Below are 13,439 nucleotides of genomic sequence, written 5' to 3'. Positions count from 1 at the left end.
GAAGTGATATAGCGAGGCCTGGGAAAGACTTGGTGAATGTGTCAAACTGTTAAATAAACGTTGTTTTTCAATACATGTGCAAATTGAAAATCGGTAAATTTCCTGCGCTTGGAAAATAGATAACTATTGACGTTTTTATTGAATGGTTATCATTATTTACAGCAGTGCAACTGCTCTTGCCTTCTCTCTCCTTTGTGTACAAAGAAAGTAGTGAGCAGAGGGACACAGCTGAACGCTTCACATAAATAAAGCCATGTCAGTGAGGTTGAGGCACTCCCATGCTCTACTGATCTCTGCCGTTACCATAGGGATCACGTCACGGGACTTTCCATCACAGCCACTAGTCCATATTAGATTGAAATGTCTGTTCTAAGAGTAACAGCATATTAATCAAGTTAGGAACCTGGCTTTAGGCTTGGCTACTAGCATTCAGTTCTGAATCTGGTGTAGAAGGCAGAGGCTTGTAAACAGTGACTTCTTTGTTGTTATCTGACCTCTTTTCGTGATAGTTATTTTTATAGTATTTTTTTTAATATATTTTGTTACGCCTCTGTCACTGGAACTTCTGTCTGCCAACATATATTTTCTGCCAGAATTTAGGCTGCCTAAAAATAAATCTAGCGTTGTGGGTTGAGTGGCCTTCTGATGCTCATGTGATCTTGTTGTTCCAATCACACCAGAAATAATCTAAAAAAATAGACCGGTGAGAAAGAAGACCCTAAATGAATTGAGTGATGCATTTTGCCCACATTGAGTACATACCAGCTGTAGAATACATATCCTCATTAATTCAGGACAAAGATACTTCTGTCTATTAACCCTATCCTACTATCCATGTATCAGTGAGTTTCACCTGACTGCCTCTCCCATTCAGGGTCTATAGAGAAGCTTCCTACCAATAATTTTGTAAGCTTAAATGAGCTGTTCATAGGTACCTGCACTCTTTTTAGTTTGTAGTGGGAAGTTTGGTTTTATTTAGCTCACTCATCTCCAATTTCCATATTCAGCCAACACATGTTGATTTCATGACTGAACGTGAGACATAGTGTTTTATGATGATGGGTATTTTGTGATATAGCTATTTATGCTCTTGCTATGTCTGCACTGTGGAATTAGAGTACCAGTCAAAAGTTTGGACACGCCTACTCTCCATGGTTTTTATTTATTTTTACTATTTTCTACATTGTAGAATAATAGTGAAGACATCTAAAATATGAAATGACACATATGGAATCATGTAGTAACCAAAAAAGTGTTAAACAAATCAAAATATATTTAGGACTCTTCAAAGTAGCCACCCTTTGCCTTGATGATAGCTTTGCACACTCTTGGCATTCTCTCAACCAGCTTCACCTGGAATGCTATTTTACAATGTAGAAAATAGTAAAAATAAAAAAATATATAAAAACTCTGGTAGGCTTGACGAGGCTAGACGAACTGGCAACAGACAAACTGTCACGGCTGTCGAAGAGATTAGACCAAGGCGCAGCGGGTTGCGTGCTCATCATTATTTATTTATTATTGCGAACACGAAAAAACAAGAAACAAAGAAAACCGACAGTACGACAGTTTTGCAGGCTATACTAACAGCAGTGCAAAAACAACTACCCAAAAACAGACAGGTGAAAACAAGCTCCCTAAGTATGACTCTCAATCAGAAACAACGATGTACAGCTGTTCCTGATAATTGCAAAATGGGTTTCTAATGATCAATTAACCTTTTAAAATGATAAACCTGGATTAGCTAACACAACTTGCCAATGGAACACAGGAGTGATGGTTGCTGATAATGGGCCTCTGTATGCCTATGTAGATATTCAATTAAAAATAAAATCTACCGTTTCCAGCTACAATAGTCATTTACAACATTAACAATGTCTACACTGTATTTCTGATCACTTTCATGTTATTTTAATGGACAAAAATTGTGCTTTTCTTTCAAAAACAAGGATATTTCTAAGTGACCCCAAACCTTTGAACGGTAGTGTATGTTTAATTAGCAACCAACCAATTAACACAAAGAAATGTACGGACTAGTACTGTACACACACACACACCACCCACCACCCCCAAGCCCACACACCTGTCTCTCATTGCTGATTAAAAAACGGCACTCATTGTTGATTTAAGAAAAGGCAGGTGTGCAGACTAGGTTCCTCTTTAAACATGTTTCAACTTGATAAGAGGCCGACGCCAAGCAACAGCTTGTCCATGTGTTCCTATTTCCAAGGCTGAAAAACAAGGACATTACAGTGCACTAACCAAAGCAAGGCCTTGACTACTAACGTAGTTAACCACCTGCATTCTAACTACTAATGTAGTGATAATACTTGCATTGTAACTACTAATGTAGTGAAAATACCTGCATTCTAACTACTAACTGCAAACAGTAACCACCGGTGGCCAAAAATGCCATGCTACACTAATGCTAGTCTAAAACAACAAATAATACAGGGTTCATCAGGGATAGGGTTAATACGTGGATCATAAGGCAGCTGTTAGTGGAGCTTCTGTTCCCAGTGGATCACTTGGTTTCATGGTTCCTTTTACAGTATAACTGCTCCCTGTACCAAAACTGCATAACCGCATTATATAAAGGAATTAATTTTTGGAGCCGCTGCAAGAAGTACCATCAGCCAAAGGTGTGTGTACAGTAGTAGTTACTGACAAGGTTCTCCATTTCATACATATGTCATTTAGCTTATACCAGGGCTCCCTTTAGTTGGCTTCAACACTTACAGTACAGTTCATTCAGAAAGTATTCACACCCCTTGACATTTTCTACATTTTGTTGTGTTACAGTCTGAATGTATTACATTTAGATGTTGTGTCACTGGCCTACACATAATACCCCATAATGTCAAAGTGGAATTATGATTTTAGAAATGTGTGTACAAATAAAAAAAAATTACTGCTGTAATCACTGCCAAATGTGATTCTAGCATGTATTGACCTATGGGTGTGAACACTTATGTAAATTAGATATTTCTGTATTTCATTTTCAATAAATACGCAAACATTTCAAAAAATATGTTTTCACTTTGTCATTATGGGTTATTATGTGTAGATGAGCGAGAAAAACATTTTTTTTTTATCCATTTGAAATTCAGGCTGTAACACAACAAAATATGGAATAAGTCAAGGGGTATGAATACTTTCTGAAAGCACTGTACATACTGTACATTCATACATACATACAGGAGAGTTGTTGTTCCCGCTGAAGCATCAAAGCCCCTCAACCGCGGCAAGGCGGAGTCCAAGAGAGGGGAACAAAAATCTGAAACAATGACCAGCACTGGGTGAAGCGGTGATGGAATCGAGGTTTCCAATGTCCTAGAAGATATTGTTCATTAGATAGTTGGAGAATGTGCTTATTCTGTTTTATTTTTGTATAATTTGTAAAAACTTTTGACCCCTTTTTCTCCACAATTTCGTGGTATCCAATTGGTAGTTACAGTCTTGTCTCATCGCTGCAACTCCCGTACGGACTCGGGAGAGGCAAAGGCCAAGAGCCATGCGTCCTCTGAAACAAAAGCCACACTGTCATGCGTCTGACAAAACCAAGCCACACTGTTTCTTGACACAATGCCTGCTTTACCTGGAAGCCAGCCACACCAATGTGTCGGAGGAAACACTGTACACCTGGCGACCGTGTCAGCGTGCATGCGCCCAGCCCGCCACAGGAGTCATTCGAGCGCGATGGGACAAGAACATCCCTGCCAGCCACGCCCTCCCCTAACCCGGCCAATTGTGCGCCGCCCCATGGGTCTCCCGGTCGCAACAGAGCCTGTACTCGAACCAGGATCTCTAGTGCCTTAGACCACTGCGCCACTCGGGATAATGTGCCTATTTTTTGCAGATGGTTAGAACATTGGAGAATGGGATTTTTCTGGCATTCCCTTAAACCTGTCCGGCGATTTCTTCGAGCTAACACAATAAATATACTTAATGAACAGACAATCTATCAAACATAAAAAACATTTGGAATAACCCAAATAAAAAAAATTATGTTTACAAAAAACAAATAAGGTATATTGTTCCATACATCATGATACTTCTTCCTCCTCCTCAGGCTCCTTCCTGGTTTGGACAGTTGCAGCCAATGAGTCATCTTCACCTTCCTCAACCTTGTCATGTCTCCTCGTCTTGGAAGATATTGATATAGTCTTGAATCAAACGGACATTATTAAAGTATCATTACATAGAAACCATTGGCTAATGAGAAACCTAATTCGTAAGTTTAGTCACAAAACAATGGAGGTCAGTGAAATACATATGTAGCAACTTCATTTGATCAGCCAGTTGAGGGAACTGGGGAACTTCCCTGCAATGTAGGACATTTAACACTTGTAGTATATTTGAGGTTAAAAAAGCTTCTAAAATTTGCAGTTTCCACTTTGAAATTTCAGATTAGATTTTCCTCATGAAAAATGTATCAACCCTTACAAAAATGTCTATGAATTATAATTTTCATAATAATTCACATTTCCTGTTGCTGCACGATTCTTTTCCTTCTGTAGCAAACTGACTCAAATTAAGATCCTACATCTGTAACTACTCACTAACCACAGCATACCTGTTCTGGTGCCTTGGCCACGATTGAACTCCTGGAAAATATAGTCCAGGAAAAGAAAATATATTAACTTGAGCAAAATCAATATATGATCATCTAATGCAAATGCATTATTTTCACAATGCAAAATTCAGTTCATGATATTACAGTAGTTGATATTACCAAGGAAACTGTCCGTATTTCCACCGGTACCATACAAGTGCAGCAGAAACAATCAGACAGAGAATGACCAGTAGAACCCAACAGACAGCAGAGGTCTCTGTGAAGAGAGAGGGGATACAATTAATATAAGAAACAGTCTGTATTTATAATTACATGTAATCTTGTTGCCCTAGCAACCATCATGGCTCTAATGAAAACACTTTCCTGCAGAAAGCAAAGAGAAAATACCAGGTTATAAGACATGTACATATGCAGTAAGAGATGAGTGTGTATCATGACCATCTTAGTTAGTGGTTATACAGTAACTTCCTATAGAAAGGGTAATGAGGCCATAAGTCTGATACTAAGACATGCAGTGAAAGATAAGTGCACATCTGGCTCAACTTTGTCATCCATGCAACATCACATTTCTCATAACTTCATATATGTGTTTTATGTGTATACCAGGAATGCCAATATTGTTACCAGACAAATGTCCCTATGGGACAATAAACTATTCAATCAATCCGTCAATCATAGAACAATTATAAGCATCTTATAAAACAGCATAAGCAACTAGTTAAGCAACCAGCAAGAATAGTGTGTGTGTGTGTGTGTGTGTGTGTGTGTGTCTCTCTCTCTCTCAGGTGCTTCTCACCAGAGGATATGTGTACATAGAGGGAGCCAGTTGCTCGTCCGTAAGGGTTGGAGGCCTCACAGACATAGAGACCATTCAGCTCAGAGTTGAGACTGAGGAGGTGCAGTTTGTCTCCCTCTGCTCTCACCGAAGACCCAGGCCATGGCTGGACCAACCTGGGGGAGAGAGAGGAGAAGGGCTTTGTGTGTGTGTGAGATAGGCAAAGGCATCATTTGACTACCATCATAATATATGAACATACTGAAGCTTCAAGGTAATCTGTTTCATATGTTTAAACAAGTGTACCTAACATTTACATTTAAACTGGTTTGAACTAGTTTCCAGTGAGTACCTGCTCCAGGTGTAGTTGGGTTGTGGGTTACCATCTGCTACACATAGTAAGACTGTGGTTTTAGAGGTCTCACTAAGGGTAATGTTCAATGACTGAGGTGGATCTATGAGAGAGAGAGAGAGAGAGAGAGATGGTTACAGTTACTGCAGATATAGAATGTAAATAGACCTACACACCAAGACAGACCCATAACAATGACACTAGAGACTCTGAGCAGTGGGCAGGAAAGAAACTTTCATCCACAGATGAGGAAACACTAAGAAATATTTCTTCCTTCATTTCAGTTTGATAGATTACTTGCAGTAGAGGAGCAGTACAATGAAAGCACATAAAGGTCCATACCACTTGTGTGCCTCAGTGGATGTCTATAGTGTAGGACAGTGGTAGTAGAATATATTTACAGTGGATGTTTATGCTGTAGTTGTAGGTCTTCTCTGTTACCAGGGCAGACTGGTTGACCACACACTGGACCTGCTGCTGATTGGCTGCTCTGGTCGGCACCCCGAGCAGGTGGCTGAGTACTGTGGTGGTTCCGTTGGCGTGCTGGGTGGAGTTAGTCACTGTCCTCAACAAACTGCCCAATGTACCTGTCTTCCACTTTACATCTGCCTGTGGCTTGGCTCCAGCAGCCACACAGGTTGCCAAGACAACCTCATTCTCCCCGGTGACAGGAGTAACATCAACTGTCACATTCACCACTGGAGGGACTATGACCAGAACACAAATCAACAGAGAATAGAAAACATGAACAAGTCACTAGTTATAAATGTGGAACCATGCATGAAAAAAACAACCAAAATACACACAGCCCATCATGTGAAACTTATCCAAATGCTCATGTCACATGACCAACAAACTTTAAATAAACCCTTTCATGTTCTCCATCTGGCCAATTGCAATATACACCATTAGTAGCTATACATTTACTGTATTGGAGGTTTGGTCAAATCCAGTTAACAGGTTTTAGCTCACCCTGATGAGAGGTACCTGCACCTGAGGTATTAAGTTTCACACACATCACTAAAGCTGTTTTTCCATTTTCAGCAGTTCCACTGACAAGCATTCACAGCCCAGTGATTATGCCGTTCAGGAATGCTGTATATAGTGGTGTATATATTCCAACATCTGTTCCACCATTAGGTAAACTATTAATGCCTGTACTCTTCTGGTTACAGCTTGAGTAAGAGGATACACTCTTAGGAAAAAAGACGCAAAATACAACCATATAATGTAGTGTTCTTTGGTTTGTCCCCATACAGGAACCCTTCTTGGTGGTAGTTAGAACCCTTGGAAGAGGGTTACAACCCTCTATGTAGACTGCTTCCATAGAAGGCTGCTTCCATGTACTGTCACATACACCAGATAAGTGCAGTGAAATGTGTTGTTTTATAGGGTCAGCCATAGTAGTACAGCACCACTGGAAATTAGGGTTAAGTGTCTTGCTCAAGAGCACATCAACAGATTCTTCACCTTGTTGGCTCAGGTATTCAAACCAGCTACCTTTTCAGTTACTGGCCCAACGCTCTAACCGCTAGGCTACCTGCCACCCAAGAACCCTTATATCTTTGAAGGAATCCTCCTAGAACCCTCTATGAACGGTTCCACCAACCTTATTAGCCTTTAAAATTAAACTCTTTATGACAATGCATTATATACAGTATATATCATTAAGCCTTTCTTTGAGAGCCTAGTTATACCCTACAAAGTAAACTCATGTTTTACAGGCCACATCAGGCCTGCAAGTCACATTATGCTGGCTTGGAAAGTAAGCCTACCTAAATCATCTGAACTGGAATAACATTCTGAGTAATGGGTGCAATAAATCCAACTTGTAACATTTTGGATTAGTTTAGAAAAATATATGTTATTTATCTTAGTGTAGCATAATATTAATATACTAATCACTGGACTTGCAAAAACACAGATATTGAAACAAACAATAAATCTACCTCCAATAGAGCACACTGAGAAATATGATAACGATGGGCATGGTTTTGAGTGTTTTACTCTACACCAGAAATAATATATATACAGTGCCTTCAGAAAGTGTTAACAAATACAAATATTTCCGGAGCTTTCTTATATCTCCCAGTTATATTCTTAGACTGTCTTTTTTGCCATTAATGAATGTGTTATTCAATGTGTTTCTATGGGCTATAGTAGTAAAGGCACAGATTGTATGTACAAATATTGCCATATACTGTACGTAGAGTTTAAAACATGTTTTGAAATTCATCAGCTTACCGGAACTCCTGATGTTAAAGTAAAAAAATTAAAATAATAATAATACAATGAAAGTCTTATAAAAGTTCAGAAGGGTTCCATGTCCTTTCTTGCCTTCCGATGAGTCAGAAAAGGATGTTCATATGATTGGTAAGCTTTACAAAACCTTGAAGAGAGCCTTTTCAACAGACAATATAAACTTTTGGAAGATTTAAAATAACTGATATTAGCACAAGATGGAGGGAAGGTTGGAACATAACTAACGAGATTACAGTTAACAAAAATGTACGCTTAATCCAGAATAAATACATTTATAGAATTTAAATACAGGTCAAAAAATTCACAAATTCTACCGCACAACGGCAGTCATGTCTGAAGTGTAAAACTACTAATGACTCAATAATTCATGCCTTCTGGGAATGTTACAAAATTCAAAAGTAATGGGCGGAGTTGGCAAGATGCAGAGGTACTGCAATGTAAATATACTATTAATTTGTCCGTCTTTATATTTCAAGATATGACATATGAGGGTGCAATGAGATACCCGATGGGTTGGACAATACTCTTCTTATCAATAATCTTTAAACAAAACTTATACTCAAAATCTGGAAATAAGACAATCCTCCGTCTTTCAAGAAATGGAAAGTTCAAATGCTTTATTAATATTTTTTTTTGAAAGAGCGTGGGTGATGGAGAGAAAGAAAATCGTGCAGTTTGAAGCCATGTGGCAGAAAGTGTAGCGGGCGCTGAAAATAGGGGTGGGGGCTAGTGGGTCTGGCGGGTGTGCTGTAGACGTTTGTATGTATGATGTAGTTGTTTGTATGTGTCTGTTTTGTATTGTTGATAAAATATCAAATAAAATCTTGTAAAAAATTTTAAAAAGTACCAACTGTCGAGTGTTGATTATCACACGCAGTCTTTCTAGACTTTCAAAAGTAGAAACATCGAATCAATGAGTGAAGGAAGAGTTCTTACCAAGCACAGTCAGAGGTATCTCTGTATTGTATGCGCCACTGGGGAAAACACTGAAGATACATGTGAAGGTGCCTTCATCCAACAGTCTGACAGCTGTTATTCTAATAGATCCAAGGTTTTCTGATGGGTTCCCAATAAACTGGACTCTACCTGCCAATCCATTTGGTGCAATAAACTTAGTAACCCCATTGGGATGAATCAGCATAAAATTATGGTTCTGTGTTTCTTCCCAAGTACTTTTCTGCCATGTTATCTGTTCAAGCTCCTCGTCTGTCTCTATCAGTCTGCAGGATAAGTCCACATCCTCCCCCAGTACTACAGTCCTGCGTCCTCCAATCACCTGTGTACCTGAAGAGAAAACACAAGCCAAAAAAACAAATCCAAAAGAGACCTGTAGAATAGATGCTTATGAACTCTAATAAACAGAGATGTTACATAAACACACAGATAAGACCATTATTAGTATTTAGCTGTGCTTATGAACTATGATATCCTATTGATGCTGAAATGTGGCTATTGTAAAAACAAAATGTGCCAATTGCTCAATCTTTGACCCTAAGCCCATTTGGGCAGCCATAGTCAGAGGAGATGGCTAAAGCACATACTGATCTGGGTCCAGTCTCGGCTGAAACTACTTAGTGAATATGTTATTAGAATAATAAGCCAAAAGACCTGACTCTATTCTTACACTTAATAAAGACTAAGATATTCAATACATTCCCAGATACTTGTGCATGCTCAGCATGTCTCAAAACGACTGAGTTAACATACTGAGCTAATGTGTGTGCCTTATCGTACCCTAAAAGGACCAGGACTGAAAAAAACATGCACTCAAAAGTATGGCATTTTATGACATCAATTGGAAACCTACTTTCTGTATCCCTCTGGATGATGAGTAGAATCACACAGCACAGAATCAGTAACATGCTTTGCTCTTCTCATTGCTAGGATCACTAGGGAAAATGTAATAATAGCATTATATTATATTTTGAGATTGGCGTTTTGTAATAATGAGGACCTATTAATTGTTTATGTACGATAGTTACGTAGGGTAAGCTACATCAAATGTCAAAGTATTGTAATGAAACAGCAGGGAGCAGGTCACGAACCTTCGACATTCTAGCCCGAAGTCCAGCGCGCTATCGACTGTACCGCAAAAGAGTCGATAACCGCGTTTATAAACCCAGGGTACACTATGTTGCATACAATGCTAATTATTCGAGCAATGGTCTGCAATCATTACTCTTTGATGGAGACTATGCACATCTTGCAAAGTAGCCTATACCTTATTACAAAAATAAACAAACAGTCCTACATTGGTCAGTAATAATGGAACTAAACAAGAGCAACTGTAAATGTAATAGGCCACAAACCTTTGATGAATCTAAGTTCTTCTGCTGAAGCATCCGACACCTTTTCCTACCAGAATACCGCTCCAATAGGAAAACGCTTATTCAGTAAAGGCGTCCAACCGAAAAGGTTCTTCTTCGTTGAGGTTTAACGTCGGTTGGCATCGAATAAATGTTGCATTACCGCCTCTGAGGCTGGAGTATAACTCCTTTATACTTTGCTTAAAAAATAGACAAATAAATAGACAAATAGCCTACCATCTAACCCAGGGGTCGGCAACCCAAAATGTTGAAAGAGCCATATTGGACCAAAAAAATAAATAATAATAAATCTGTCTGGAGCCGCAAAAAATTAAAAGCCTCATATAAGCCTTATAATGAAAGCAACACATGCTGTAAGTGTCTATATTAGCCTACTATCAAAATGATAAGTAGGCTACAAATACATAATGAGCATTCATGATTAAACGTTTCTACACTCACTTAAATCAAAAATAAAAACACCACCCTACTCCACTATGTAAATATATTTAGTCCTACCTCAGGCCAACAGGCTGAAAGTATGGGACGCCACCACTTATTAACAAATCAAATCGTATGTCACATGAGCTGAATACAACAGTTGTAGACCTTACAGTGAAATGCTTACTTACAAGCCCCAACAATGCAGATAAGAAAAATAAGTGTTAAGAAAGTATTTTCTAAAATAAACTTTAAAGAAGAAAAATTGTAATATAACAAATAATTAAGGAGCAACAATAAAATAACAGTAGAGAGGTTATATACGGGGGAACCGGTACAGAGTCAATGTGCAGGGGCACAGGTTAGTCGAGGTAATTTAGGTAATATGTACATGTAGGTAGAGGTAAAGTGACTATGCCGTGCGGTAGCAGAGAGAAAAGTCTATGACTAGGGTGGCTGGAGTCTTTGCCAATTTTAGGACCTCCCTCTGACACCGCCTGGTATAGAGGTCCTTGATGGCAGGAAGCTTGGCCCCAATGATGTACTGGTCCATGCGCACTACCCTCTGTAGTGCCTTGCGGTTGAAGGCCAAGCAGTTGCAATACCAGGCAGTGATGCAACAAGTCAGGATGCTCTCGATGGTGTAGCTGTAGAACCTTGAGGATAATACATTTACATTTTAGTCATTTAGCAGATGTTCTTATCCAGAGCGAGTTACGGTAGTGAATCCAAACATTTCATTAAAAAAGTTCCGTACTGGTCCCCCATGGGAATCAAACCCACAACCCTGGTGTTGCAAACACCATGCTCTACCAACTGAGCCACACGGGATCTCTGAGGAGCGATGCCAAATAAGTGTTGTCGTGCGCTCTTCATGACTGTCTTGGTGTGTTTGGACAATTATATTTTGTTGATAATGAGGACACCAAGGAACTTCAAGCTCTCAACCTGCTCCAATACAGACCCGCCGATGAGAATGGGGGTGTGCTTGGTCCTCCTCCTCCTGTATTCCACAATCATCTACTTTGTCCTGATCACGTTGAGGGAGAGGCTGTTATCCTGGCACCACACTACCAGTTCTCTGACCTCCTCCCTATAGGCTGTCTCATTGTTGTCGGTGATCAGGCCTACCACTGTTGTGTCGTCTGCAAACTTAATGATGGTGTTAGAGTCGTGCTTGGCCAAGCACTCATGGGTGAACAGGGAGTACAGGAGGGCACTGAGCAGACACCCCTGAGAGGCCCAGTGTTGAGGATCAGCGTGGCAGATGTGTTGTTACCTACCCTTTCCACCTGGGGGCGGCCCGTCAGCTGGGGAGGCTTGGGCAAGTAGCTGCAGGGGGTGCGGAGCTGTTCGCCGGGGGTTGGGGTAGCCAAAAAATGCTCAAAGGTACACACATAAGAACTCACATGGAACTGGTTGTGCGGATAATCTATTTTCATGGTAAAATGTTGGACCCAACATTTTGAATATAAGGTACAATCACTGTGCTCTGAAATGTAGGTAGGGACGATGTACTGGTGAGGAACATTAGCATATTTGGGGGTGTGGTCTAATATGTGTGTATTTGTGCCAACAGTCAGCAGCATACAGCAAAAACACCTTGATTTAGCAGTAAAAACACAGTAACACCCAGTAGCCGGTAGTGTAACGTAAAATTATAGGGCATTTTTAACAGTGCATTTACCTGTAAGGTACTGTAAAACAACATGGGTAAAACAACAGTACCAAAGATTACTGTAAAAAACAGTGGCTGCAGTTATGGATGTCTGGAGCCCAGAAGTTTTGGAGTAAAGACTTCTGCGCATGTGCAGGATCTCCTGCGCGCTCCCCCTCCGAGTCCTTTTAGTTCCTACTCAGTGCGCACTCACTCTGTGACTCCGCCGTCGAATGTTTGAACAAACTTCATTCTTTGTCTAGTGTAACGGCAATCAAAGCAAAATTAACTTCGACATAACTTGCAGTCTAATGATTTCATGTTATTTTTTCAGGAGGGGATTTAGCCTACATGCAGCTATTTACTCTAGGTAAACTATACGTTGCCTATACAGCATATCAACAAGCAAGACAGACAGGCAGCAAAGAGCGATTTAATGTGCAAACATTGGCTATTGGGAGGCAGAGTTATTTTTTCAGCAACTCATCATCACACAGCGCAGTTAGCTGATAGTTTTGCCCCAATGCAATGGGTAGACTGCATCTTGCTTGTGCTACGGCAATATCCATTACAACAGACAGATAGCCTTAATATACACTGAGTGTACAAAACATTAGGAACACCTTCCTAATATTGATTTGCACCCACTTTTGCCCTCAGGACAGCCTCAATTTGTCAGGGCATGGACTCTGCAAGGTGTGGAATGCATTCCAGTGGGATGCTGGCCCACGTTGACTCCAATGCTTCCCACAGTTGTGTCAAGTTGGCTGGATGTCCTTTGGGTGGTGAACCATTCTTGATACACATGGGAAACTGTTGAGCATGAAAAACCCAGCAGCTTTGAAGTTCTGGACACACTCAAACTGGTGCGCCTGGCACCTACTACCATACCCTGTTCGAAGGCACTTAAATCCTTCTTTAACCTGTCTCCTCCCCTTCATCTACACTTATTAAAGTTAATTTAATATTTTTGTATAACTTAGATTTACTGCCAGAGCCCAGGTCTGACAGAATCTGTGCAGAAGATCTAGGTGCTACTGTAGGGCTTCCTTGGTTGGGGATAGAAGCAC

General features: G+C 40.1%; 1 protein-coding gene across 7 annotated transcripts; it reads right to left on the bottom strand.

Annotated features, from left to right (window-relative positions):
• Positions 1–1,676: 1,676 nt before the first annotated feature.
• Positions 1,677–10,565, bottom strand: LOC106586639 (nectin-3). Of its 7 annotated transcripts, none has more exons than XM_045707599.1 (11): positions 10,275–10,565; positions 10,011–10,047; positions 9,773–9,854; positions 8,902–9,249; positions 6,105–6,410; positions 5,704–5,806; positions 5,373–5,527; positions 4,736–4,832; positions 4,577–4,607; positions 4,046–4,145; positions 1,677–3,333 (listed from the first exon to the last, which is right to left on the bottom strand). In XM_045707599.1, exons 3-10 carry the CDS (start codon positions 9,825–9,827, stop codon positions 4,047–4,049), a joined length of 1,194 nt encoding a protein of 397 aa, XP_045563555.1. In that variant the 5' UTR covers positions 9,828–9,854; positions 10,011–10,047; positions 10,275–10,565; the 3' UTR covers positions 1,677–3,333; position 4,046. The 7 variants fall into 7 exon arrangements, with proteins under 7 accessions (XP_045563555.1, XP_045563554.1, XP_045563551.1 ...); XM_045707598.1 differs by having other exon boundaries at positions 1,677–3,277; XM_045707595.1 differs by having other exon boundaries at positions 4,046–4,166; positions 10,275–10,564.
• Positions 10,566–13,439: the final 2,874 nt, after the last annotated feature.

This window comes from Salmo salar, chromosome ssa25, assembly GCF_905237065.1.
Source record: "Salmo salar chromosome ssa25, Ssal_v3.1, whole genome shotgun sequence".
In the NCBI taxonomy this organism is placed as follows: domain Eukaryota; kingdom Metazoa; phylum Chordata; class Actinopteri; order Salmoniformes; family Salmonidae; genus Salmo; species Salmo salar.
Note: the sequence above shows the minus strand (reverse complement) of the source record. Positions and strands in the feature narration are given on the sequence as shown.